This window comes from Equus caballus, chromosome 4, assembly GCF_041296265.1.
Source record: "Equus caballus isolate H_3958 breed thoroughbred chromosome 4, TB-T2T, whole genome shotgun sequence".
Taxonomy (NCBI): Eukaryota; Metazoa; Chordata; class Mammalia; order Perissodactyla; family Equidae; genus Equus; species Equus caballus.
This window is the reverse complement of record NC_091687.1, coordinates 39,110,638-39,137,823: the sequence shown is the minus strand read 5'-3', so window position 1 is coordinate 39,137,823 and position 27,186 is coordinate 39,110,638. Positions and strand designations below refer to the sequence as shown.

The 27,186-nt window shown below is 39.1% G+C and overlaps 1 protein-coding gene across 6 annotated transcripts in view; it reads right to left on the bottom strand.

Annotated features, from left to right (window-relative positions):
- Window positions 1–27,186, bottom strand: part of CDK14 (cyclin dependent kinase 14) — a 549,770-nt gene that overhangs the window by 115,264 nt on the left and 407,320 nt on the right. For all 6 annotated transcript variants that reach the window (XM_023639167.2, XM_070264492.1, XM_070264491.1 and 3 more), the window contains one exon: window positions 23,736–23,799. In XM_023639167.2, the coding sequence (XP_023494935.1) occupies window positions 23,736–23,799 (64 nt within the window). The remainder of the gene's footprint in view (window positions 1–23,735; window positions 23,800–27,186) is intronic.

The window sequence follows — 27,186 nt, the reverse complement described above, 5'->3', positions numbered from 1 at the left end:
TAAAGACTCCACCAAAAAACTATTAGAACTAATAAACAAATTCAGTAAAGTTACAGGACACAAAATCAATATACAAAAATCAGCTGCATTTCTATATACTAACAATGAATTACCTGAAAAAGAAATAAAGAAAACAATCCCACTTACCATAGCATCAAAAACAATAAAATACCTAGGAATAAATTTAAACAAAGAGGTGAAAGATCTGTACACTGAAAACTATAAGACATTGATGAAAGAAAGTGAAAAAGACACAAATAAATGGAAAGATATTCCATGTTCATGACTGGAGCATCAAGATTCCAATATCATTTTTGTTTTTTACAGAAGTAGAAAAAACAAACATAAAATTCATATGGAACCCCAAAGGACACTAAATAACCAAAGCAATCTTGAGAAAGAAGAACTAAGCTAGGGGCATCATAGTCCCCATATTATAAAGCTATAATAATCAAAAAAATATGGTACTGGCGTAAAAACAGACACATAGACTAATGGAACAGAATCGAGAGCTCAGAAATAAACACATGCATATATGGCCAACTAATATCCAACAAAGGAATCAAAATATTCAATGGAGAAAAGATGGTTTCTTCAATTAATAGTGCTAGGAAAACTGGATATTCACATGCAAAAAAATGAAACTGAACCCCTATCTTATATCACTCACAAAAATTAACTTGAAAAGAATTAAAGACTTAAATTAAGACTTGAAGCCATAGAAGAAAATATAGGGAAAAATCTCCTTGACATTGGTCTTGGCAATGATTTTATGGATACAACACTCAAAAAGCAAAAATAAACAGTGAGACTGCATCTAGCAAAAAAGCTTCTGTGCCACAAAAAAAGCAATCAGTGAAATGAAAAGGCAACCTACAGATTGGGAGAAAATATTTGCAAATCTCATATCAGATAAGAGGTTAAAATCCAAAATATATAAGGAACTTATATAACTCAATAGCAAAAAAATAAATACAGGCATACCTTGGAGATATTGTGGATTCGGTTCTAGACCACCATAATAAAGTGAAGATCTCAATAAAGTGAGTCACACAAATTTTTTGGTCTCCTAGTGCATATAAAATTTATGTTTACACTATACTGTAGTCTATTAAGTGTGCAAAAGCCTGTCTACAAAAACAATGTTACATACCTTAATTAAAAAACACTTTACAGCTAAAAAAATGCTACTATCTGAGCCTTCATCAAGTCAAAATCTTTTTGCTGATGGAGGGTCTTGCCTCGATTTTGATGGCTGCTGACTGATCAAGGTGGTGGTGCTGAAGATTCGGGTGGCGGAAGCAATTTCTTAAGATAAGACAACAGTGAAGTTTGCTAAATTGATTGACTCTTCCTTTCAAAAATGATTTCTCTGTAGCATGCAGCGCTGTTGGATAGCATTTACCCACAGTAGAATTTCCAAAATTGGAGGCAATCCTCTCTAATTCTGCTGCTTCTTTATCCACTAAGTTTACGTAATATTCTAAATTCTTTGTTATCATTTCAACAATTTTCACAGCATCTTTACTACGAGTAGATTCCATCTCAAGAAACCACTTTCTTTGCTCATCCATCAGAAGCAACTCCTCATCTGTTCAGGTTTTACCATGAGATTGTAGCAATTCAGTCACATCTTCAGGCTCCATTCCTAATTCTGATCCCTTTCTACTTCCACCACATCTGCAGTTATTTCTTCCACTGAAGTCTTCAACCCATCAGTCATCCATGAGGGTTGGAATCAACTACTTCCAAACTCCTGTTAATGTTGATATTTTGACCTCTTTCCATGAGTCATGAACATTCTTAATGGCATTTAGAATGGTGAATCCTTTCCAGAAGGCTTTTAATTTACATAGTCCAGATCCATCAGAGGAATCACTGTCTATGGCAGCTATAGCCTTACGAAATGTATTTCTTAAATAATAAGACTTGAAAATCAAAATTACTCCCTGATCCACGGGCTCCAGAATGGATGTTGTGTTAGCAGGCATGAACACAACATTCTTCTCCATGCACATATCCATCAGAGCTCTTGGGTGACCAGGTGCATTGTCAATGAGCACTAACAGTTTGAAAGGAATCTTTTCTTCTGAGCAGTAGGTCTCAACAGTGGGCTTAAAATATTCATTAAATCATGTTGTAAACAATGTGCTGTCATCCAGGCTTTGTTGTTTTGTTTATAGAGCACAGGCCGAGTGGATTTAGCCTAATTCTTAAGGGGCCTAGGATTTTCAGGATGGTAAATGAGCACTGGCTTCAAATTAACGTCCCCAGCTGCATTAGTCACTAACAAGAGAGTCAGCCTGTCCTTTGAAGCTTTGAAGCCATGCATTGACTTCTCCTCTTTAGCTATGAAAGTCCTAAATGGCATCTTCTTCCAATAGAAGATTGTTTGGTCTGCATTGAAAATCTGCTGTTTGGTGTAGCCACCTTGATTAATGATCTTAGCTAGATCTTCAGGAGAATTTGCTGCAGCTTCTACATCAGCACTTGCTGCTTTCCCTTGCACTTTTATGTTATTGACATGGTTTCTTTTCTTAAACTTCATGAGCCAACTTCTGCTAGCTTCAAACTTTTTTCTGCAGCTTCCTAACCTCTCTCAGCCTTCATAGACTTGAAGAGAGTTAGGGTCTTGCTATGAATTAGGCTTTGGTTTAATGGAATATTGTCACTGGTTTTATCTTCTAGCCAGACCACTAGAACTTTCTCCATATCAGTTATAAGGCTGTTTCACTTTCTTATCATTCATGTGTTCACTGCAATAGCACTTTTAGTTTCCTTCAAGAACTTGTCCTTTACGTTCACAACTTGGCTAACTGTTTGACCCATCCTGGCTTTTGACACTCCTTCCTCACTAAGCTCAATAATTTCTAGCTTTTGATTTAAAGTGAGAGACCTGTGAGTCACTTGGACAACTAGAGGCCATTGTAGGGTTATTAATTGGCCTGACTTCAATACTGTTGTGTCTCAGGGAATAGGGAGACTGGAGGAGAGGGAGAGAGATGGTGGAATGGCTAGGTGGTGGAGCAGTCAGAACACACACAGCAATTTATTGATTAAGTTCACTGTCTCATATGGGTGTGGCTCATGGGCATGCCCCAAACCAATTACAATAGTAACATCAAAGATCACTCATCACAGATCATCATTAAAATGAAACATTATTATAACGAATATAATAATAATGAAAAAGTTTGAAATATTGTGAGAATTACCAAAAGGTGACACAGAGACATGAAGTGAGCAAATGCAGTTGGAAAAACGGCGCTGATAGACTTGCTTGGCACAGGGTTGCCACAAACCTTCAATTTGTAAAAAACGCAATATCTGCGAAGTGCAGTAAACTGAAGCACAATAAAATGAGGTACACCTGTAGTTCCATTTAAAAATGGGCAAAGGACCTGAATAGACATTCTTCCAAGGAAGATATTCAAGTAGCCAACAAGCATATGAAAAGGTGCTCAACATCACTATCGTCAGGGAAACGCGAATCAAAACCGCAATGAGATATCACCGCACAGCTGTTAGAATGGCTATTATCAAAAGACAAAAAATAACAAGAGATAGCAAGGATGTGGAGCAAAAGGAACCCTTGGGCACTGTTGGTGGAAATGTAAATTGGTATAGCCCCTATGGAAAACAGTATGTAGATTCCTTAAAAAATTAAAAACAGAGCTACCATATGATCCAGCAATTCCACTTGTGGTTTGAAGGTAACAAAATCACTATCTCAAAGAGATTTCTGCATCCTTATGTTCATTAAAGCATTATTTACAATAGAGAAAATATGGAAACAAACCAAGTATACATCAATGGATGAATCAATAAAGAAAATATGTGTGTGTGTATATATATGGGGGTGTGTGTGTGTGTGTGTGTGTGTGTATATACATATATATAATGGAATATTATTCAGCCATGAGAAAGAAGGAAATTCTGCCATTTATAACAACATGGATGGAATTTGAGGGCTTTTTGGTGTGTGAAATAAGTCAGACAGAGAAAGAAAAATACTGTATGATCTCACTTATATGTGGAATCTAAAAAAACCCGAACTCTAAAAGCAAAAAACAGACCGGTAGCTGCCAGGAGTGAGGGTGAGGGAGGAGGGGAAATGGGTGAAAGTAATCAAAGGGTATAAACTTCCAGTTACAAGAGGAATAAGTCCTGGGGATGTAATGTAAAGTATGGTGACTACAGTTAACAATAGTATTGTATATTTGAAAGTGGTTAAGACAGTAGACTTTAGAAGTTCTCACCACATACAAAAAAATTGTAACTGTGTGAAGTATGAATTTGTTTAACCAAACTTATTGTGGTAATTACTTTGTTATATATACATATATAAGATCACCACTATGTTGTACACCTTAAAGTTATACAATGTTATACATTAGTTATATCACAATAAAACTGGGGAAAAAAGACAGCATTCTAGCAAAGTAAAACAAGGAGATATGATGCAGAGTGATCAGTCGAGAGGGACATTCTAGGTTTGGAGATGAGAGAAGATGAGTTTCATACAAAACAGTCAGTCGACAAAATAAATAAAGTTCCTATCAGAAGACTGGTTGGAGTTTCATTAAAATGTTGGTTTACCTGAAAAAGATTACATAAAATCTTTGTACATAAGAATATGGTGCATCTTTCCATTTAGACAGGATTTGTGTGTATGTCCTCCAGGAAAATTATATAGTTTCCTTTTCATATTGATCTTATTTCTTTTCAATAATTTAATACTTAAAATGCTTACTTTTGCTTAATATCGGTTGGATTTTTTTGTCAGTGTTGTCCACTTTTAATTATAAGCTTTTAAAGGAGAGAATGGAAATGATTTATATTACTTTTATTATGGTATGTTTCATATATAAGAATACCATTTAAGAAGAACAAAAAGAAATTTAAGAACACATTCAGCATCCTATATCTAAACACAGAGTTTATTCAAAAGGAATGACTGGAAATATTGCACAATAATTCATTCATTCAATTATTATTTATTGAGCAACTACTGTGTGCCAGGTATACTTCTTTGGGCTGAAGACACAGGAGGGAACCAAAGAGAAAACCTTCCTGCCTGCAAGGAGCTCACATTCCAGTAAGGGATGTGCAAGGTCTGAGTGAGCATGGAGGACAGGGTGGCTGGAGCAGAGATAGAGAGTCGAGGAGAGATGAGTGGAGGCTGAGACAGAGGTGGGGTAGAAGGACAGAAAACTGGCTCACATAGAGTCCTTGTGGCCTTTAAGATATGATCCAGATAATTTTTTCTTTTTTGGTGAGAAAGATTGTCATTGAGCTAACATCTGTTTCCAATCTTCCCCTTTAGCTGGAGAAAGATTGTTGCTGAGCTAACATCTGTGCCAATTTTCCTCTATTTTTTGTATGTGGGACTCCAACACAGCATGGCTTGATAAGCGGTGTGTAGGTCTGCAACTGGGATCCGAACCTGTGAACCCTAGGCTGCTGCAGTGGAGCACGCAAACTTAACCACTATGCCACTGGACTGGCCCAACATAGACTTTTTTTTAAGGCTTATCCTGGCTTCTATTTGGAGAATACATTACAAGAGGCAAAGTTGGAAGCAGGGAGACCAATAAAAGGTTATTATGACCGTCCAGGAGAGAGATGATATGACTTGGGCTATGGTAACAGAGGGAATGCAGTGAGAAGGGGTCAGTCTGAAACTTTTTGGAAGGTAGAGCCAGTAAGATTCATCAATGAATTGGATATAGGGTATGACAGAAAGGTAGGAGTTAGGACGACTAATAGAGCATTTACTGATCTCCAAATTCCAGGTTTCTAAGGTTTGGAATTTCATAATTTAATTCAAATATTACCCTGAGAATATATTAATCATTCCATGATGATTCAGAAGGTGTTTAAAGTTCTCAAGGAGTGTCAGAGTCATCACAGCAGGGGTAATTGTCAAAATAGCTAATAACGTGCAAGGCACGGGCATTGACCAATCAGTATGGAAACCAGCCATTATGCTATACTGATGTGCGTTCACCGACGATCAGGTTTGATTATAAACATCCATTGTTATAAAGCTATAGGCAAAAGTGCTCACCAACACTTATGTATTTATTTGTTTCAAAAGAATGTCTAATGTCTGGGGCCCGCCTGGTGGCACAGCAGTTAAGTTCGCATGTTCCGCTTCTGAGCGGCCCGGGGTTTGCCTGTTCGGATCCCAGGTGTGGACATGGCACTGCTTGGCAAAAGCCTTGCTGTGCTATGCATCCCACATACAAAGTAGAGGAAGACAGGCATGGATGTTAGCCCAGGGCCAGTCTTCCTCAGCAAAAAGAGGAGGATTGGCAGTAGTTTGGTCAGGGCTAATCTTCCCCCCCAAAAAAAGAACATCTAATGTCTGAGTTTATTTTCGACTAGACTGCATTATATAAGACGCAACATAATTCAGCCAGTTGGTGTAGAGCAGAAATTTAAAGGCATATTTTCAGTTTGAGGATTAACTAACAAAGAAAGGAGAAATGGAAAGAATAGTTCTTTTTATAAAGGTTTTTAAAAAAATTATTGTCTAAAGTCTGGTACTAAAAGAGCAAGATACATTTTTAAAATTAATTACATCAAAATGTCCTTGTAAAACAAATTTGATCTCCTTAACTTCGTATGCTCCACAAAGCAATTTTAATAAGTTGCTATGATTTCAGAAGGAACAAGAATTCCATTACAGATAAAATTAATACAATCTTGCATTTACAAGTAAATTATTATTCTTAGCAATTAATGACTGCACATGAATATTAGTACTAAAAATTGTCTCTATTTAGAGCTTGACAGGATGTGCTAATAGAAATTTTTTTTTAGAAATGCAATATGTCAGCTTTAGCCATGCATAAAAGAGCCAAAATTGATAGTGAAACTTCCATTTGAAAGGAGAAAAACTAAGGATATAAAGAAGTCGTCCTACATTTACTTTCCATCACTATTCACATAAACTCTTAATTCTTTTAGCAAATGTCACCTGGGTACCACCTGTGTGCCAGTTACTGCACTGGGCAATGGGTACACAAAAATGAATAAGTCCTGCTTACAGTTCCATGGCACAGAAATGTAAATACAGAATTACAAATACAGGGTGAAAGTGCTCCAGTGTGGATGTGGACACAGTCCCCCGGGAGCCCAGAGGCAGAGTCACTAACTGCATCTGTTTCTTTTCCAAATGAAGAGGGAATAAACTCAAATGTCTGAAGCTAGCTCCAGTGACACACAGGACCTGATATCCTGTATTCAACATCTTTCAGATCTTAACTGACAAAGCACACAATTTCAGATGGAGCCATTTCTAAACATTTTCTGCAATAAGCATGCATTATGTTTATAATTAGATTAAAAAATTATATTTTAAAAACTATTTCCATCATAAATAAAAGTAATGTTCCATTAGAATGAAAGCAACACAATTAGCCATGTAAGTTTTGAATACAAAAAAGGTGTTTACATTAGTGCCCCAAATCAGTAAGAATTATATTGAATAAAATAGATATTCAACTGCCTGTGAATAATTTTGTCAGAGTATTTGAGTATGTGCATACGAGTGCTTTACACTGTTCTCCTTCAGTTCAGTTTACTCTGTCACTTACTACTTTAATGTCAGCTTTCTCTTTCCAATTATGTTTAAACTAGGACTTTAGAATGTCCTGATGTAAAGCATTGGCTAACTCATAGCATAACTGAGGAGTGCAATTAATTTACACCTGCAGGCTGCTTTTCACCTTCTCCTCTCATTGCTGGGACACTGCAGAGGATGATCACACACAGCGGGAGGCCAGGGAGGAGCGCTGGCAGAGGAGAAGAAGAAATCACTTGCTATGTGACATGATGGGGGTGGGCGGAAAGAAGGCCAGAAAGGTTTTCCCTCTAACTGCCATGACTATGCACCGTAATTTGTTGAAATTCCACAGGAAAACAACTGGACAGCAATGCTATATATTCTAAAGTTTCCCAGCTTAAAAGAGCTGAGCGGGAAACAGCTTGAGGCACCATGAAAGCAGACTTTAACTCACATGAACATAACACCTAAATTGGAATTCACTCATTTGCTTATAGGTATGTACTGTCTACTCCAGAAGAGTAATTTGAATTTTCATTCTCTCCCTTCTTCATCAACATTTTTTGTATCTTATAAGATACTGCTGTCTTTTTTAACTTCAATAACAGGACAATGTATGAGTAAATAGTTAAATCAACCAATCAATTAAAAACCCCAAGTATGTTCAAAGAAATTGAAAGGCTAAAAACCAGGATTTGTATGTAAGCTCTTTTCTTTCTTTTTTTTGGGGGGGGGGGGTGAGGAGGGGTAGCACTAGAGATAAGATCATGAAAAGTCTCAAACTTTAGTATACCTTTTGCAGAAGGAGTTAATATGCAATGTAAATAATACCATGGGATAAGTATTTATAAGTCAATATAAAAATGAGTATGTCCCAAATGCCATAGGAAATGTTAGATGTAATTGACTCCTCTAAACCGTAAATGCCACTATTCACAATTTAAGCTCTTTAGGATTATTTTGCATTTAACAAATGCATTTACTCTTTCTTACTGAGTTTGTAAGAAAATAGTACAGATTTAAACAAAGAGCTGTGGCCATGCCAAAGGGCATCCTATCTAACATCCGGGAGAGGTGCTGAGCCTGACGCCTTTCTCAGGATGGCTTCAGTGGAGCAAAAAGCTCCAGGCCTTTATAAAGGTGAACAATGAACCTGGTCATGAATCACTCTGCGAACATTTCAAAGGATCATCCTAATTACTTGTTTATGTGAATGATAATATCCTTAAGTCCTTTAGGAGAGAAGGCATGAATATTCATTCATTCTCTCATTCATTCTACAAATATTTATTGTGTTCCTACGGTTTGCCAGGCACTGTTCTAGGTGCTGTGAATACGTCAGTGCACAAAACATACGAGGTCATAAGTGGCCTACAGTACATCACAGGAACCAGTACTAAGGGGCCCTCAATAGAAGAAAACTGTATTCACAAGTATTCACAAGAATTTTTATGCAAACTTTACTTTTGTTATATTTATTAGGATGACCAAGCCAGCAATGAACATTTCAGTTGATTGTGTGATCAAGATATAGGAAAGCTGGATTAAAATCACCTATAGGCCTTAGAACAGAAATAAAGCAGAATTCCTGTGCAGTAGAAGAGAATTTACCCTGAATGGGGAGGGCTAAACTTCTCCCAAAATGCAGGGATTTTAGATATCTCAACTCCAAAAGAGCACAGTGATCCAAACAGGCATTTTAGAATTAATGTGTATGTCTGCACAACTGCACTTCACAGCTTTAAAACACTTGATATCCCAAAATATGTAACGGCTGAGATTTGACACAACTCCAGTATTGTCAGCAAGACGTCTCGACATGACATATTAATGCTGAACAGACTTTCACTGCCCTGTCGCTGTCACCCGGAGGGGCTATCTTGAAATGCCGAGCAGCAAACTTCAGTGCTGAAGAGAAACTGCAGCATCCTGCCCTGCCCTGGCTGCAGCAAAGCATCCTCAGCGACCATGGGTGTACATTTAAAGGGAGTAATCTCTGAGCCACTTCTAGAAACAATGTTCTACTGTACTCATTAAACATTCTTACTTCTGATGGCATTTGGTTTTTCTAACATACATACAAATGTGGGTTTGTGAGTGTATATCCCAGATGAGGTCTTCAAATTATCCACACTTTTCTCAACCTAAAAGTCATGGAACACTTCTCTTTCCATAAGATGTTTTTCTCTAGAGATGTGAAATTTTGTCAATTAGGAACTTATTAAAGTCCAAAATGTACTATTCACAAAAAAGAACACGTCTTTACAGCTCCCAGAAAAGAAAGGAGAAGACAGTTTTTGGTTCTCACTCTCCGTGCATCCCCACCCACCACTCCATCCAAACTCTCCAAAGGGAGAAAGACATCAAGAAGAGGGCGCATAGCACCTTCTAGGGGAAGTGTGAGCAATCAGGTAGTCTAATCACTTCATTTTACAAATGAGTAAACTGAGGTTAGAGAGGTTGAATTGCCTGAGGCCATGGTAGAGGCTAGTGGCAGAGGCTGAACTGGTACTCTGCTCTCAATCTACCATTGGTTACCAAGGGACCGGGATACCCAAGCTTCCTATTTGATATTTAGCAAACATTTGATGTGTCCTATGTGGTTTGCAAATATGAACTCGTTTTAGTCCTCATAACAACACTATGAGGTGAGGAAATACGGTTATCTCCATTTTACACATAGAGAAACTGAGGGACCCAGACACTGGGCACCTTGTCCATGTTACACAGCTGGTAAGTGGCAGAGCTGGGATTCGAACCCAGACAGTCTGGATGTGGAATCCATGCTCTTAGCCACTGTACCATGACACCTGTCTGTGTCTCCATTGGGAGAGACTTGAAGTTTGACCCTCAAAATGCACAGAGCCAGCAGCAGCACAAGCAGATCAAAGCTCCTTTAACTAGCAATAAAAAACATGTACACTTCCAACTTAACGATGTTCTGGAAACGGCAAAACTATGGAGACAGAAAAAGATCAGTGGTTGCCCAGGGTTAGGAGAGAGGAAGAGAGAAATACGCAGAGCACAGAGGATTTCTTAGAGCTGTGAAATTATTCTGTATGATACTATAATGATGGTCACATGTCAGCATATATTTGTCCAAACCCATAGAATGTAAAACACCAAGAGTGAGCCCTAATGTAAACTATGGACTCTGGGTTATAATGATGTGCCAACGTAGGTTCATCAATTATAACACATGTACTGCTCTGATGGGGAATGTTGATAATGGGGGAGGCTGTGCATGTGTGGCGACAGGGGACATATGGGAAATCTCTGTACTTTCTGCTCAGTTATGCTGTGAACCTAAAACCACTGTAAAAAACAAAGTCTATTAAAAAAAAACCAACATGTACACAATTATACTCTCCCCACTCTCAACTCCCTTTCCACATGCTCTGAGTGTCTTACCCTCTAAGTCTAGGAGAACAAATTTATCTTGTGTTCATAGGAAATGCCAGACAAATGTCTTTCAAGTTCTAGTGACCTTGGACCTATTACTTAAAAATCTTTCAGTGCTTCAGTTTCCCCATATCACAGAAGGAGTAATAGGACTATACACCTTATAGAGTTACCATGAATGTTCAATAAGAAAACGCATCTCGGGAGCTAATAAGAGTGTCTGACTCATAATAAACATTCAACACCTGCCAGCGATTACTACTCCTACCACAAGTATTACTAATAACATGCTTGAAAAACTGACCATCTTGTACGGTTATGTTACACATACACAAGGCAGACATTTGGTATACTTAATACTTAAGCTGTCCTAAAGTACCCCTCTTGAGGCAACAGTTAATGAAATGAATAAAAATCACAGTCATGATGATGCTATTCTAACTCCTTACATGTAATTCTGTGACTTTAATACCCTGGTGAAGAGCAATGATTGGCATTCTGAGCGAATATCAATTGTTCTTTTTTACAGTCAAGAGATTATTAGTTGGATTCATAAAGATGGCTCTAAAGGCAAAAGCATCTATGTACATACACACTTACGTCCTTTCTTAATAATCTCCATTGCAAATATTATTTATTTGTCTCTTAGCTACAAAGGTGCTCTGACAGCACTGTATCAAGGACAAATGTAAGTGAAGGAAACTTCATCAAATCTTAAAACGAAGCTAATTGTTGGTAGTGAGTTTATCATATCTCACTTGAATATTTGGTGGGTAAAATATTACTTGCAAATTAAATGAAAAAAACCAAGATTTTTCCTTTCACTGTTATATTAGCAAAAGAGTTATTCCATAGTCATGTATTTGTCTTGCAGGAGCTCTATGATAATAGCCTAAAGAGGCTTTTAAAATCAACATCATTTTAAACAAGTCAATGAATTTGACTCACTTATTTTAGCCAGGAATAGCTGACAAGCCTAGAAGTCATAAGACCTAGTATGGGAGATTAGATTATTATTCAGCAAATATTTCCTCTCTCCCCTCCCCCACCTTCAGGAGTAGGGTATACTTCTCTGCCCCACTGATAGTATTTTGCTTAAACAATGGGATGTTAGTGGTTTGACACAAGCAGAGGCTTGAAATGTGCCTGTGGTATTAGGCCTGTCCTCTTATGCTCCTGTCTCTTGTCACAGGAAGAGCATTATTTTGTAGCTGCCATTCAAAGGAGGATGACAGATGTGTGGAAAGACCTGGATCCAACCTGCAGCTTGGAGGTGAGCCGTCCAGAACCCAGACAAGATCAGCTGAAATCCAGCTCACCGTATTAACTAATATTTATTGGTGTATGGCACCGACTTTGGGGTGGTTTGTTTCGATACCGTCATGGTGGAATTGATTGCTACATCGGGTTTTGGCCCAGCACTACCTTCTACTAGGAGGCAGGGCTTTCCTCACCAAGCTTCAGCTCCATCCATCTTCCTGTCTATCTGCCCTCATGAGATAATGCACATGAAAGCATTTGGCAAACAGTAAAAAAATGTACAATGCAAACAACCAACTAGCACTTAAATTTTTTTTGCCTTTATTCTGTGTTTTTAAGACTTGTCAAATGCTGAAAATTTTACACAAATTCTCAGATTAGAAATACCGTACTATTCTCTGTGCTTCTCAGGGACAGAGGAGAGAAAATCCTTCTTTCATCCTACCGTTGGTTCAACCACTTAGTCATGAATCTCTCATAGTAGGGTGGAATCATGCTCAAGATGGTCAACTATGCAAGGCTTTGGCTTGTGGAGTTCCACTCCTTCCCTAGGGACACAGTTTCACACTCAAAGTACTGTGGTCAAGACCCAACTTCAACATAGGAATCAATTTTTCTTGTTTTAGAACTAAACTTCCAATCTGCTGGTCCCCCTTCCGAAGATTTTGATTTTTAAAGTTTTTGGAAAGATGTTTAGGGTCAGGAGGTATGGAGAACTTTTTGCAATGCACATATTTCTAGTTATATATTTGCAGGCATTTATTATGAGCACAATAAATATAAAACAATAAGTTACAAACTAGAGAAAGCAATAAAAAGTGTGTGGTTGGTTTACGGTAATGCCAATGGTATATAACAACTCAAATGTTCTATTTTTAAGGAGATGACAATTCTTTCAGTACCTTGAAAATTATCAGTGTCTTCATTTAATTCTGATCTCTACTCTTAGGGTAAAATTTTAATTCTCCTCTTAGATATAATTTTAATCAAACCACATAAATTAGACAGTATCAAGGATTTTAATCCTCTTTGGAAGGGGGAGTAGCATTAGTGAAGAGATAGAGAAGTCTTTATTTGGTGATTGGTATTCCATATCAGCTTTGGTAAGATGAGGTGTGGGTAACTCCCAAACTGGATTTTACAAAATTTCAGGAGTAGGAGTAATGAAACCAGTCTACTTAGGATTTTTTTTTTTTTTTTTGATAGGACTGAAATCAGAAGAACTTCATTTCTCCTTGAAAATTTAATCTTATTAAGTTTTTTCTGGCATTTGCTAGACACTCAGCTGGTCTCCATCATTACTGATTCCCTCTAGTGAACATAAATGGGAAATTCTTCAAGCAGTTACTAGAGAACAAGTTAGCAGATAGTCCCTGCTTTGCACTGAGTTGAGTTTCACAATTCATAAAGATATTTCCCCTCACTGGTCTGCCTATTTGGGAGGAACTGAATTGCTATTTTACATTTTTGAGTGATTATCAAGATTTTTCGCTGTTTCTTATTTTTATTCTATAGCATTGGCCATGTCTATGGCTTATTTCGTATCAAATCCTTGGTCAGCTACGGACCTGTGGGGAAAACTGTCCCCCAAGCCTGTGGCATTACTGCTATCTGGTGTGAGAATAACTTCCCCCAAGCCAGGACTTGCCATCATAGACCCTTCTAGACCCAGAGCTGTAGACAGAAACTGCCAATCAAGAAGAGTTCACCCTTGAGACGAAGCCTCTTTCTATCTCTGCAATAGGTCAATAACATAGCCAGTAGGTCCTTTTGAAAACATAAAACATCAATTTCCTTCCCCATTCAAAAACCATCTAATGATTCCTCTCACACTTCAAATAAAATCCTAACTCCTTACCTTGCCTTCCAGGACCCGTCCCTCTGAATTGTCTCTTGCTCTCTCCATGGTCACACTTTTGCAGCCACACTAACTTGTAATTTGTCTGCTATCCGTCTCCCCTGTAGCACGTAAGCTCCATAAGGAGAGGGTTTTGTCTGCCTTGTTCACAACCGTACCTTCAGCACCTACAATGCTGCCTCGGATAAGAATCTGAACTCACAAGAGTATCTGAAGCACAGTTACCACTGCTTGAAATGGATGACCTCTCAACGTGAGCATTTGCTCCCCAGCTTGCGGCCACCAGTGACCTCCCAGAATGATTGCCACAATCAGAAAGAAGTATGAAAGGAAAGACAGTCTGCCCTTCCTGTCATGCTTAATTGTTTTTTTTTACTTCTTCTACTCATAAATTTCACTTATTTCATACATTTACTAATTAACTGGCTTTTTCATCATGTGACCGGAATGGCATTTACTGGTGGGAGGAGGAACAGCGAAGTTGAAGAAGGTGGTAGTTGATGGTGGGTCAAGCAGACCACAGAGTTTTTATAATAAAATCTGAGATAAGAGCCAGATATTTGCATAATCATTTTTAAAGTCCATTTTTACAACCATCACATACTTACACCCTTGTACATTCAGATGTAACCCATGAACACTATAGTTTATATCAATTAATCAAAAAACCCACAAGACATAAAAAGAGATTCTTGAGGTAAAGCATAAAGGGAAAATGGGAAAGGAAATACCAGCAGAGGACACTGTATAAATGGTACAAAATATTATTTTGTAGTTACATGCCCTTAACAGTTTAAAAGCACTTTTTTTTTTTTTTGAGGAAAATTAGCCCTGAGCTAATATCTGCTGCCATTCCTCCTCTTTTTGCTGAGGGAGACTGCCCCTGATCCAACATCCATGCCCATCTTCCTCTACTTTACATGTGGGGCGCCTGCCACAGCATGGCCTGCCAAGCACTGCCATGTCTGCACCCGGGATCTGAACCAGCGAACCCTGGGCTGCCAAAGAGGAATGTGAGCACTTAACCGCCGCACCACCGGGCTGGCCCCTTAAAAGCACTCTTATATCAATTAAACAGCTAGCTCAGATCTTAAAAACAAGTAGAGTATAAGTAAATAAAAAGCAATAAAGAGAATGAAAAATAGGTGATCTCATTTGATTTCCATAAGAATTCCATGAGCAGGGCCAACCCCGTGGCACAGCGGTTAAGTGCGCTTGTTCCGCTTTGGCGGCCTGGGGTTTGCTGGTTGGGATCCCAGGTGCGGACATGGCACCCCTTGGCATGCCATGCTGTGGTAGGTGCCCCATGTATAAAGTAGAGGAAGGTGGGCATGGATGTTAGCCCAGGGCCAGTCTTCCTTAGCAAAAAGAGGAGGATTGGCAGTAGTTAGCTCAGGGCTAATCTTCCTCAAAAAAAAAAAAAAAAAAAAAGAATTCCGTGAGCTGGATGGAGCAGACATGATTCTTCTGCAAGAGTAAAGAGGATGTCTCTCCACGTTCACAGGGGGCCTCTGACCCCAGGTGTGGTCTGTGCAGGGCAACATCACAGCAAGAAGATGCCCTCCTCTCAACCTTCCTGTCCCAAACATCCCACCCCAAAATTTCTGCTGCTTTCACAGCTTTTTCATCACTTTCTTAAAGAGAAGGGGAAAGCCAAGTGTGTGAATAAAGGCTAAGGGTTTAACTTCCTCAGGTCTGCAAATCATGAAACTGGGCAGTTCCCATAAAATTTACTAAGGACTGCACATCTGAAACTAAACATCCACAGAGGACATTTTGGAGCTGACAATTTACTGGAAGCACAGGTTTAAAGGGCTTAAGAAGATGCCCATACTGAGCAGGTTGAGGGTGGGCTCCGGTATCTACAAGAAGATACAGATCTTTTCCAAGACGCACAGTCAGGGAAGCTCGCTTAAAGAGAGGCACAGACATCAGTGAGAAGACCCGGCTGGGGACTGAACGACCTGGGTTGGGCTTTTGGCTCTGCTACATACTAGAGATGTGGCCTTGGGCAAGCCACACGATCTCTCTGAGGCTCAGTTTCCCAGTTTCTTTGTCTGTAAAATGTGATAACAGTATTAAGACAATAACGTCATAATAGCTCAGAGTTATTCTAAATATCAATTGACGTAATACATTAAAATGCTTTGTAAATAATAAAATACAACATAAAATGTAGGTGTTATCACCATGGTATTTATTTCTGAAATAATTTACAACTTCCCTTCAGAATTAAGAAGTCTGGATCTATTTGGTTTTGGGGTCCCATTCAGGCCTGTAAATAGGCAGGACTTGAGGAGAAGTTTTTCACCTCATTACAAAGTCCTAGTACAACTAAGTCCATATTTAAATGTTATCTGCCAGGTCAATGTGCCTGTGGGCTTAGCTTTGGGGAGAATGTTTAAAATACGACTATTCTGCAATTTGCCGCCAATGACAAATTCTTTTGTTTTTATCTTATTTCATTCATTGAAAGAAATTCTATCTTTATCAAACTTTCCTTAATCAAGCAGCCTCTTGTATTAGATAGCTTTCTCTTAGGAATCATATAATCACTTTAGAAATGCTCTATTCTCTTCCTTGATTTGGGAAAGCAGAATTATTTTAGTGTAAATTTCACTACTTTTAATGCTTCCAGTCTAGCAGCATTTTTCTCCCCCTGAATTCTACAGTGACTTCCTTTTTTAAACTCCTGAATAATAACTTGTTATTAAATAGCAGTTGAATGCCCCTTTTGTTGGAAGCACTTAAGAGATGAATAAAAGTATCATACATGGAGTCTACACGTTATTTTGGGACGAGACTACTTTATACAAAGTGATATTTGTGGTTCTATATATTTTACCAAATACAGAGATCAGATCCTCTCTACTTTTCTGATATTCTCTTTATAGACTCATAGTCAATAAAGCGTTCATTAGAAGAAGGTCAATGAGAAATTGTGATATAGATCCAGTAGCATAGTCTCCCATGATGTACACTGGGAAAAAAAGCACTGAACTGAAATCCAGGAAGACCTTTAGGGAAGGCCTTTAACACCTCTGGCCTCAGGTTCCTAATCTTACAAAGGAGAGAGCAGATGCCCCCTGGAGCTTCTTCCAGTTCTAATGTTCAACTTGCTTAAATAGTTATGTCACAACCTAAACACCACTCGTACTCCCAGCTCAAACAGCCCCGGGGGTGCCTTCACACCAGGAAATTCCAAAGTCTCAGAATTCTCAGTCCCTCATAATGATTCCACCAGTCTGGAAACTTAAAATGTCCACCTGTGTTCTGCCCTGATCTAGGCTCCACAAAGCCCAAATGATCCCGCAAATACATACACGAGATGTGTGTTTTAAAAAGATAAATGCTAAATCTGTCCTATAACAAAGAATTTCAAGCATCACTTCACCAGAGGTACCAGAGCCATGTTGCCCCTGTTGACGTAAAGTAGGAGTGGAGAAAGCAGGCAGAAGAAAGTGATCCTGGGATTCACATACGGAAGCCTCTTACTACCCCAGAAGGAAACTGAGACAGAGAGTATCATGCAAAAGCATCCCGTTAATGAGTAATTATGAAATGAGTAAAAGGAAGTGTCTTAATTTTGCAGTGGGCTCTTACTTTTTGTTAGAGAATAGGATTTGGCTTGTGATGAATCTAATCAAAGGTGACAGAATTACTGAAGTGCTGAGAATACCACAGTGCAACCTCTCGCCTCAGAGGCTGGCCCACAGCAAGCATCCTGAGGATAGTGATAAAAGGAGACACTCCTGTATGAGAGAGAGGGAGAGAGGGAGACGCGGAGAGATGGGGCCAGGGCCAGTGGGGAGGGAAAAACCCCTACTTTGTGTGTGTGTGTGTGTCTGTGTGTGTGTGTGTGTGTGTGTGAGGAAGATTGGCCCTGAGCTAACATCTGTTGTCAATCTTCCTCTTTTTGCTTGAGGAAGATTGTCACTGAGCTAACATCTGTGCCAATCATCCTCTATTTTGTATATGGGACATGGCCACAGCATGGCTTGACGGGTGGTGTGTATGTCCACGCCCAAGATCTGAACCTGTGAACCCAGAGCAGTCAAAGTGGAGCGTGCAAATTTAACCACTACGCCACCAGAAAGACCCCTACTACTGAGACCATAAACCACAGAACCCTGAAGGTTAGCAAAAAGAAAGGGGCATTATTTACAATAGCCAAGACATGGAAGCAACCTAAGTGCCCATCAACAGATGACTGGATAAAGAAGGTGTGGTATATATACACAATGGAACACTACTCAGCCATAAAAAAGAACAAAATCTTCCCATTTGCAACAACATGGATGGACCTTGAGGGAATTATGTTAAGTGAAATAAGCCAGATAGAGAAGGATAATCTCTGTATGACTCCACTCATATAAGGAATTTAAAAATGTAGACAAAGAGAACAGATTAGTGGCTACCAGGGGAAAGGTGGGGTGGGAGGTGGTCACAAAGGGTGAAGGGGTGCACCTACAACACAAGTGACAGACAATAATGTACAACTGAAATTTCACAAGATTGTAACCTATCATTAACTCAATAAAAAATTTTTTTAAAAAAAGAAGAAACTGACTCACTTCTCACTTCTAAGAGAAACTTAAATAGAAGTAAATGTTGGAAAAGCAGCAGCTTCCAAGGTAACACTCTTTACTATACGCAATACACACACATGTGTGTGCACTTGGGCACTACATACTTATTTATTTTATGCAGCTGTGGCCTGTCCCAGCTGCCTGACCACTATGGGAATAAGCTGAGGTTAAGGAATTTTGAGTTAGCATAAATGTAAGAGCAGGAGAGGATATACAGGCTAAATACTAAAGTAAAAAACTTATTTGTTACTTAATGTTCTTTTAATATTTTAATAATTGTTCTTAAAATGTTCTTCCAGTTTTGCCATACTTTTCAAGGGAAAACCATGTTAAGTTCTGAGCTAAAATGGAGCAGTTGTGAAGATAAGATAATTTTATTCATCTCCCCTAGGTTCCTGTTACAGTCTCGGAACTGCCCTCCCTGCTTCTGCCCTGGGGCCCCTGCCGAGAGGAAGAGCCAGGGTGATCTTACTAAAATGTAACGTGGCCTTGTTCAAAACTTTCCAGTGCTTTCTATTTCATTCAGAGTAAATGGCAAAGGACTCCTAGCAGCCCCCCAGGCCCTCCATGAGCGGCCCCAGCCCCTGTTCCCTCTGACCTCATTTTCTAGCCCCTCTCCTTCCCACTTCAGGGCCTGTGCACCTTCTGTTCTCTTTCTGGAAAGTTCTTTCCTCAAAGATCTTCATGGCTCTCTCCCTCATGTCCTTCAGGCAAATGTCATCTCTTTAGTGAGGCCTTCCTTGATACATTTAGAATTTAAAATTGGACATCACCCCCTTCCCTGGCACTTCCAGAACACATTTCTTGCTCTATTTTCCTCCACAGTGCTCACCCCCACCTGGTATACTACATATTTTACTTATTAAATGTCTCTCCTACCTATTAGGGATCTTGTGTGTTTTGTTCACTGCAATATCCCTACTCCCTGGCCATACAAGTGGCGCTCGATACATACTGTTGAATTAATAAATAAATTTAACTTATTCTAGAAATTAACTGTAAGAATAAATTTAAAAAGATGACCTACTAGTTAATTAGAATATGTTGAAACCAAGAGACTGATCTTTTTAGCTTTACTCCTGATCTAGATCATAGCCATAAAATAATCCATTTGAAAACATAAATTGCTTTTTCCTATAAAAGTACATATATATAAGTTTATACACATATCTAAAACAGCAACTCATCTTTAAAAATATATAATGACTGCACTGTTCTAAACCATCATGGCTTTTTTCCTCTTGGGACAAAATTTATTCAGTTAGGCGAATCGAGTAAGACATGAGAGTGAGGATTATTTTCAAAATTGCTAAAAAGTTAGAAAGAATCATTTTTTTTTAAATTCCAGAGTAGCAAAATCTTTTCATAGACAATGGGATACTTTCTCAAATATATAAAGAATCCCTAGAAATTGATACAAAATTGACACATAACTCAGTTGTAAATTGGGCAAAAAATATTAACTGTTCACAGAAAAGGAAATGCAAGTGATCCTGAAACATATGAAAAGATGCTCAACCTCATCATAAAAAGGAGCATGCAAGTTAAAATGATATTGAGATCCCTTTTGTCATCTAACGGATTGAAAAGATCTAACAGTTTGGCCTGTGGAGTGGAGAAGCAGCATCTTCACGTATTGCTGGTAACGGAGCCAACTGGTACCACACCTTTTGGACAACAATTTGACAGCAGTGTTTAAAATTATAACTGTATATACTTATTGATTCTTTTACCCTACTTCTGGTCATTTATCCTCCAGATATTTTTGCATACAAGCGATGTGTATAAGTACTGGGTTATAATATGTATAACAGTAAAATGTTGGGAACAACCCAAATGTCCCTAAGTAGGGAACAGGTGATATCCATACAATGGAAAATGATGCAGCTGTAAGGGTAGAGGGAAGCCTCACTGGCCTCCTCTCCATAGTGACAGGAGAAGACCTACAGGACGCATTCATGAGAGACTCAAGGCCCAGAATTGTGCTTAACATGGGAAATATAAAAATATATATTCGTAATGTCTTACATTCACATAAAGGAAAGAAACATAAGAAACTAATAAAATAGGGGCCTGCAGTGGGGGCAGTGGTTCTGGGGAAGAGGGCAGTTGGCAGACAGGGGTGGGGAGGCTTCGTACCATGCTCCTTTTTTATATTGTTTGATATTTTGAATTGCTTAAATTTACAATTTTTAAAAATTAAGCAAAGTATTATATCCGATCTAGTAATCATACTCCTTGGTATTTACCCAAAAGAGTTGAGAACTTACGTCCACACAAAAACCTGCACATGGATGTTTATGGCAGCTTTATTCATAATTGCCAAAACTTGAAACAATCAAGATGCTCTTCAGTAAGTGAATGGATAAATAAACTGTGGTACATCCAGATAATGGACTATTCAGTGCTAAAAAGAAATCAGCTATCTACCCAGAAGAAAACATGAAGGAAACTTAAATGCATATTACTAAGTGAAAGAAGCCCATTTGAAAAGGCAACATCCTGTCCAACTATAGGACATTCTGGAAAAGGCAAAACTATGGAGACAGTAAAAAGATCAGTGTGCCAGGGGTTGGGCGAGGGGACGGAGGGATGAAGGGGCAGAGCACTGAGGATGCTTTAGGGCAGTGAGACTACTTGATGTGACACTATAATGGTGGGTACACATCATTCATTGCACATTTGTCCAAATCCACAGAATGCACACCACCAAGAATGAATCCTAATGTAAACTATGGACTTTGGGTGATAATGATGTGTTAACAGAGGTCCATCAATTTTAACAAATGTACCACAGTAGTGGGGAATGTTGATAATTGGGAGGCTGTGCTTGGGTGGGGGCAGGGAGTATATGGCAAATCTCTGTACCTTATGCTCAATTTTTCTATGAACCTAAAACTTCTCTAAAAAATAAACTCTGTTAAACAAAACAAATTATGTCCTTGTGGGTCAGACTTTTTGTTTTCCCTCAGACTTTCTAAGGCACTCTTTGGGGGTAGAATATGGAGGTAGAGAGGAGGGGAGTCTAGCACTGATATTTTTCTTCTCTGAGAATGAGCACTTTCTTCCCCTGGAGCATGAGGTCCGGGAGGTCAGAGACCAGGATTCCCCTGATGGTCTGGGTAAGTGCTGCACGAAGGGACACATAGATTTGCTTCCTTTGCCTCAGTCTATGATCTTGTCTCCCCTTGAATCCTCTCAAGCCAACTCAGGAAGCATTCATCACATCTACTCTTATCCACAAGCCCCAAGCTTTGCCCAGATTATCTTTCTTGCTTGTCAGCACCCATGCCTTACACCATCTAAACATGGTACTCTTCTGGACTCCCATTACCTTCTATGTGTCTGTAGTGGCACTTGTATATGATATTAATAACTTAAACATACATATTCTAATTTATATGTCTATCAGAAGAGTCATATAACTCATGTTTTTTGAAACATTCAACATAATTCAAGGCAACAAACATTAACTGAACACCAAAATATGTACCATGCACAGTCTCTGATCTCATGAAGTTCCCAATCTGTTAGTTTAATTTGCACTACATCATAGTACTTTCTAGAACACATTTAATAAATGCTTTTGTATGTTTTTGGTAAAGATAAATTCTATTCACACCAAAATAAACAAATTACTCCATATTTTCTACTGCAGAAACTTGGCAGGTCAAATGACTGTCTTAATTGTTCTTTTCTGCATCTAACTTTAATCATTTAAAATCATTTCAGAGTCTGCTCTGTTTTATTTCCCTAGGACTTAAGATGTTAGATACTAACATGGGGAAGCTAACCTTCTGTACGAGCGAGCCCACATCCGGGACATTTATAAAGAGCTGAGTCTCACGCAGACTCCATTAGGAACCACTGGAGCAGTTAGTGGCTGCTTCTTGCTTGGTTAAAAAAAGAGGGAAAAAATCCATCTTAGATTGTTAAGTTTCTATAGTCTTTTAGAACATAGAAGTTACTTAAAAATTTCAGCAAAAGTACAGAGTCCGTGAGGCAGGTGAGGAAGATAAAAGAATTCTCAGCACACCGTACACTTTCAGAAGAAAACTATTAAGAATAAAAATAGTTTCCCAGCTCAGTCAATCTTTGGAATTGATAATTTATTCCTGATGCTCCCCCAAAAGAGGAGAAGAGGAGAAAGAGAATATACTTGGCTCCCATAACAGAAAATATTCAGAGCTCTTTTCCCTCATAAAATAATGGACTGTTAGATCTTCCATAAAATCCCTTTCAGTAATTTTTATGGTGGGTCTGCATTTTATAATCCGTGTTTTGTAACAGAGAAAAGAAAAAAAAAAACAACCAACAAGAGAACCATTTTACAATAATTTATTCCACTGATTTTTATTAAATTTCCAATTCCAAACCTTTCATCCCTTCTATAAAAATGAAATAGACCATGTTTGCGATTCTTCCTCTAAGTGTAATTATTAAAATTCAAAGTTTCTTGACTGCCACCTACTGTTGAAAAAAAAAGTGACAACTTATTGAAAAGTTCCGCATTTTCTCTCAGATTTTCCAGTGTAGGGGTTTAAATGTTTTACATTTTAAAAGTACAACAGGATTGTACAATAGGACATTCAGAACATTTTAGACGTTTAAATTCAAATTAATTGACCACAGATTACTAGTTTTTTAAAAAATAAATCAAAATGTGATGTTTTCCCTTTCACAGTTGAATACTTTTCTTGTATGATTACAAGAAGTCATACAGATGGATTGTAGTACCATGATTTAAATTTTGTTTTTATAGACATGGATGCTAGTCTAACTGATGATGAAATGAATGGTTACTTCAAGATTAGCCAGTCAAATCAAATAATGCACACATGGTGAAAATCCCTCATAAGGGATGTCATTAGTTCTATCTTTACAGAGAAATAAATTCTGAAAACAAGAGGACAACTCCATTAATAGGGAGAATACACAATGGCAAAAGGAACCAGAATTTTTCAAGGTAACATATTAACTTGAGGGGGAACATTTATATATGCACCCTTTGCACATAGGAAACACTTAGTTATTTGTAATTAACAAAACATACCTGGCTTAAAATGTGGTAAAGAATGAACTCCAGGCCACGTGTCCTCATTTGGTGTTCCCAGAACCTAGTGGAGAGCAGGAAATTGTGGAAACAGACTTATTATTTCCAAAGCACTCAAAATTCTCCAGTGTAGAAAACAGTACACTGCATATGATGAAACTGGATTTTTTTCCATAATCGTGTGCCAGCGATTTTATTTCAGTAAAAACAAACTCAGCTAAAGAGCCACCCAAGATGAATGTCTGTGTTTTAACAAAGGCAGCTGAATGTGGTAAGACATTAAATCTGCTACATTTTATCAACTCGAAACTGAATAAGCAGGCTATGGACTAAAATGGTAAGTTTCATCTTCATGGAACTGAATGAAGAATGTGTGTCCCTCATGATTCTTTCATGAGCTTTTGTCCTTCACTCTAGTATAAGACATCTCATCATCTAACAGTTCTAAGAATCCTGTCATTTCTTCCCCCACATCCTCATTTGAGTATCGTAAGGTTTCAAACAATCAAGACAGACAGCTTGGGAGGCTCACACGCTCTATTAGCCTACTGCTCATTGCAGTTAACGTCTTTAATTATGTGACTTATAGTTTCCTTGTCCTCAAATACTATTCTCTCTACACTTTTTCTATCCACACTTCCACCTTCTTTCCCCATCTACTTTTCTATCACGACAATGTTTGATCTAGTTGAAGAAATTAAATGGCAATTCCAGCTCACATGTAACTGGGCACACTCCATTTGAATTTTCAGTCCCACCATCCATCACTATTACAGTCAATGCTCATGGTAAATCACTGATTGAGAACAGTGGAGTTGAAGAGCGAAGAGCCCAGACCCTGGAAACAGACTCCTCAGGTTCAAATCCTTGTTCCCCTACTTACTAGCCATGTGACCTTGGGTAAGAAACAATCTCACTAAGCTTCAATTCCTTCATTCATAAACCGGAAGTGATAACAGCACCAACCTCGTCTGTGGTAAGAACACTACCCAGCAGGCAGTAAGCACTATGTAAGTCTTGGATGTTATTCAAAGCACCCACAGAACATGGGGTCAGGTGAGTGATGCTCTGGCCATGTGGGAGAATCTAGCCTGCCCACTTTATCCACAGTGACTCCCTGTAACTCAAACTATGATGGACCAACGTGGATAGTCAAACAGGTTAGAAAGGGCAAGAGGAAAGCCAGAAGGAGGAATGGCAGATATCACGAGAGGAAATGAAGTATGTTCACTTCCTCTCCGAGGATTTGCAGGTACTACTAGGCAACAAGGAAATAAGAGCTCTGATTGTTTATGTAGTTATTTACTGGGGGACAGGGCTGTGACATCAAAGTCTGCCACACACAGCAAGTGCTTTGCTCCCTGCCTCCTACTCTGGTGAATCAAGGTTAAACATGCACTATGTTCCTTGTTGACACACTGGATTTGGGTTCAGGGGATCAGATAATACAATTCTTTTAAACTGTAACTGGTTCACTTTGCAAGCACTGATTAATGCTAACATTAACAGGCAGCTCTACACACACCAGGCCACGCAAGGACAGGCTAGGTGGGAGGGGAAGGAGACAGGCGAGAGGGCTGGAGAGCTGTAAGACAGAAAAAGAGACAAAGACATTGCATCTGACGTGAGCCATTGTGATATCAGTGTCTCTGCAAAAGGCGTGCCCTCCCTTCTTTTCACTAATTCCAGCCATTATTTCAGGAGAGGGGACAACCAGGTTTGCAGGCAGCGCTCACGGCTCACCCGGGGAACGCTCTACTTGGAGCTCACTCTGAATTCTCTGTGAAGGACATGAAGGGCTTTAGCAACGAAGGGGAGGAACTTGCAGCTCAAAATCATGACTTCATCACAACCAATCCATCACAAGTGAAACAGACCCTCTGAAACAATGGAAAGTCCAGGAAGAACTTGAACCTCATTCTCTCACTCCTAATAAAGGTCTGAGTGTTACCCTGACTGTACCTGTGTCTACAATGTTTGTGTTAGCAAACGTTTTCACAGGCTCTCTCCCCATCCATATCCAGTGTTCTGTTTCAGAGTGATTATCAAATATTATGGCCACCTCATAAAAATTACCTGCAAAGAGGAAATACATGACTTTTTCTTTTTTCAGTTATTATAGTGTTGACTGATGAGATTCCGGACCTCAAATTGTTCTCCTGCCTACAACTCCTGGGCCATTTGCACAGGAAATACAAAGTGGGCAGAAAGTGGCAAGGAAGAGAAGAATTAAAAATCAATTTTGCTTCCTGCGAAATCCTTTCTGGGAAAGGCAATTCGGGTTAAATATACGGGTAGAGACGATAAGCTACCGGTGCACTAGGGAAACGGGTTGTGTGTTGTCTCTGATGTCGGATTTTCATTTATGTTAATTAAGAAATTCCACTACCAAGATACTTGTATGTTAGAAGGAAAAAGAAGTATTCTCTAAAAGCCAAAATAATCTTTTGCAAATAAAACAGTGCGAAAGAAAATTGCATCTGGGACGCCACCAGCATTTAAAATGTGGTCCCCACAGATGTAAATAAGCAGGTTTATAACATCTGGGGCCTCTTTCAGTGTTAAAGAACATGCTAGGACACGCTGAAAAGTCTTCAAGATAGTCGTTTAAGCAGCTTCTCCGTAAAACTGCACCCTGACTTGTACATCTGTTCCTTTACTAGTCCATATCTTCACTGAGCTAACGTTTACTGCGTCCATCACAGGAGACAGCAGGATGAGGCTGGGGCTGTTCCCTGAGGTGCTCCTCCTCTGCTGAGGCACATGAACGGGGCGGGGATGAGCTGCCTTCAACATAGCAAGTGTTCTCTCAGAGGTGTGGGGAGAGGGAGGCGAGAGCCCAAAGGGAGGTGTGCTTGAGTCTACCTGCGGATAGGGAGAAAAGCTACATGGGAGAGGATCATTTACTGAGAGAGGGAACACTGAGTAACGGTCGGCCAAGTAAAGAAAGTGTGAGAGTGACAGCACAGTATTCTGGTTACAAAGAAAGGTTTATGTCAAAATACTTTCAGTTCTCCAAATTCTCATGCTGCTCATGCCCCCTATCATCCCATGGTGGTTTCCTCTTCTGGAATGTCCTGCTCCTGATTAGCCAGGTTAACTCCTACCTCTGTTTCTAGCTCGAGCTCCCGGGTCACCTTTTCCTGAATGACTTTCTGGACTCTCTTGTCCAAGATATTTGTGATCTCCAAGGGCTTTGTGCAGAATTCTATTCTAGGACCTACCCACTACCTCATAATTGTTAGATTACTCACCTGTCTCCTCAATGGATGGTGAACCTCAGAGTAGAGACTATGACGTTCATCTTTGGATCCCTAGTGTCTACCGTGTGCCTGGCACCAAATATGTACTCAGTAAATGTTGACTGACTGACTGACTGACTGACTGAATGAATGAATAAATGGTGTGTCTGGGTAAGAGCATGAAGTTTGGTGTGACTGGATTGTAGAAT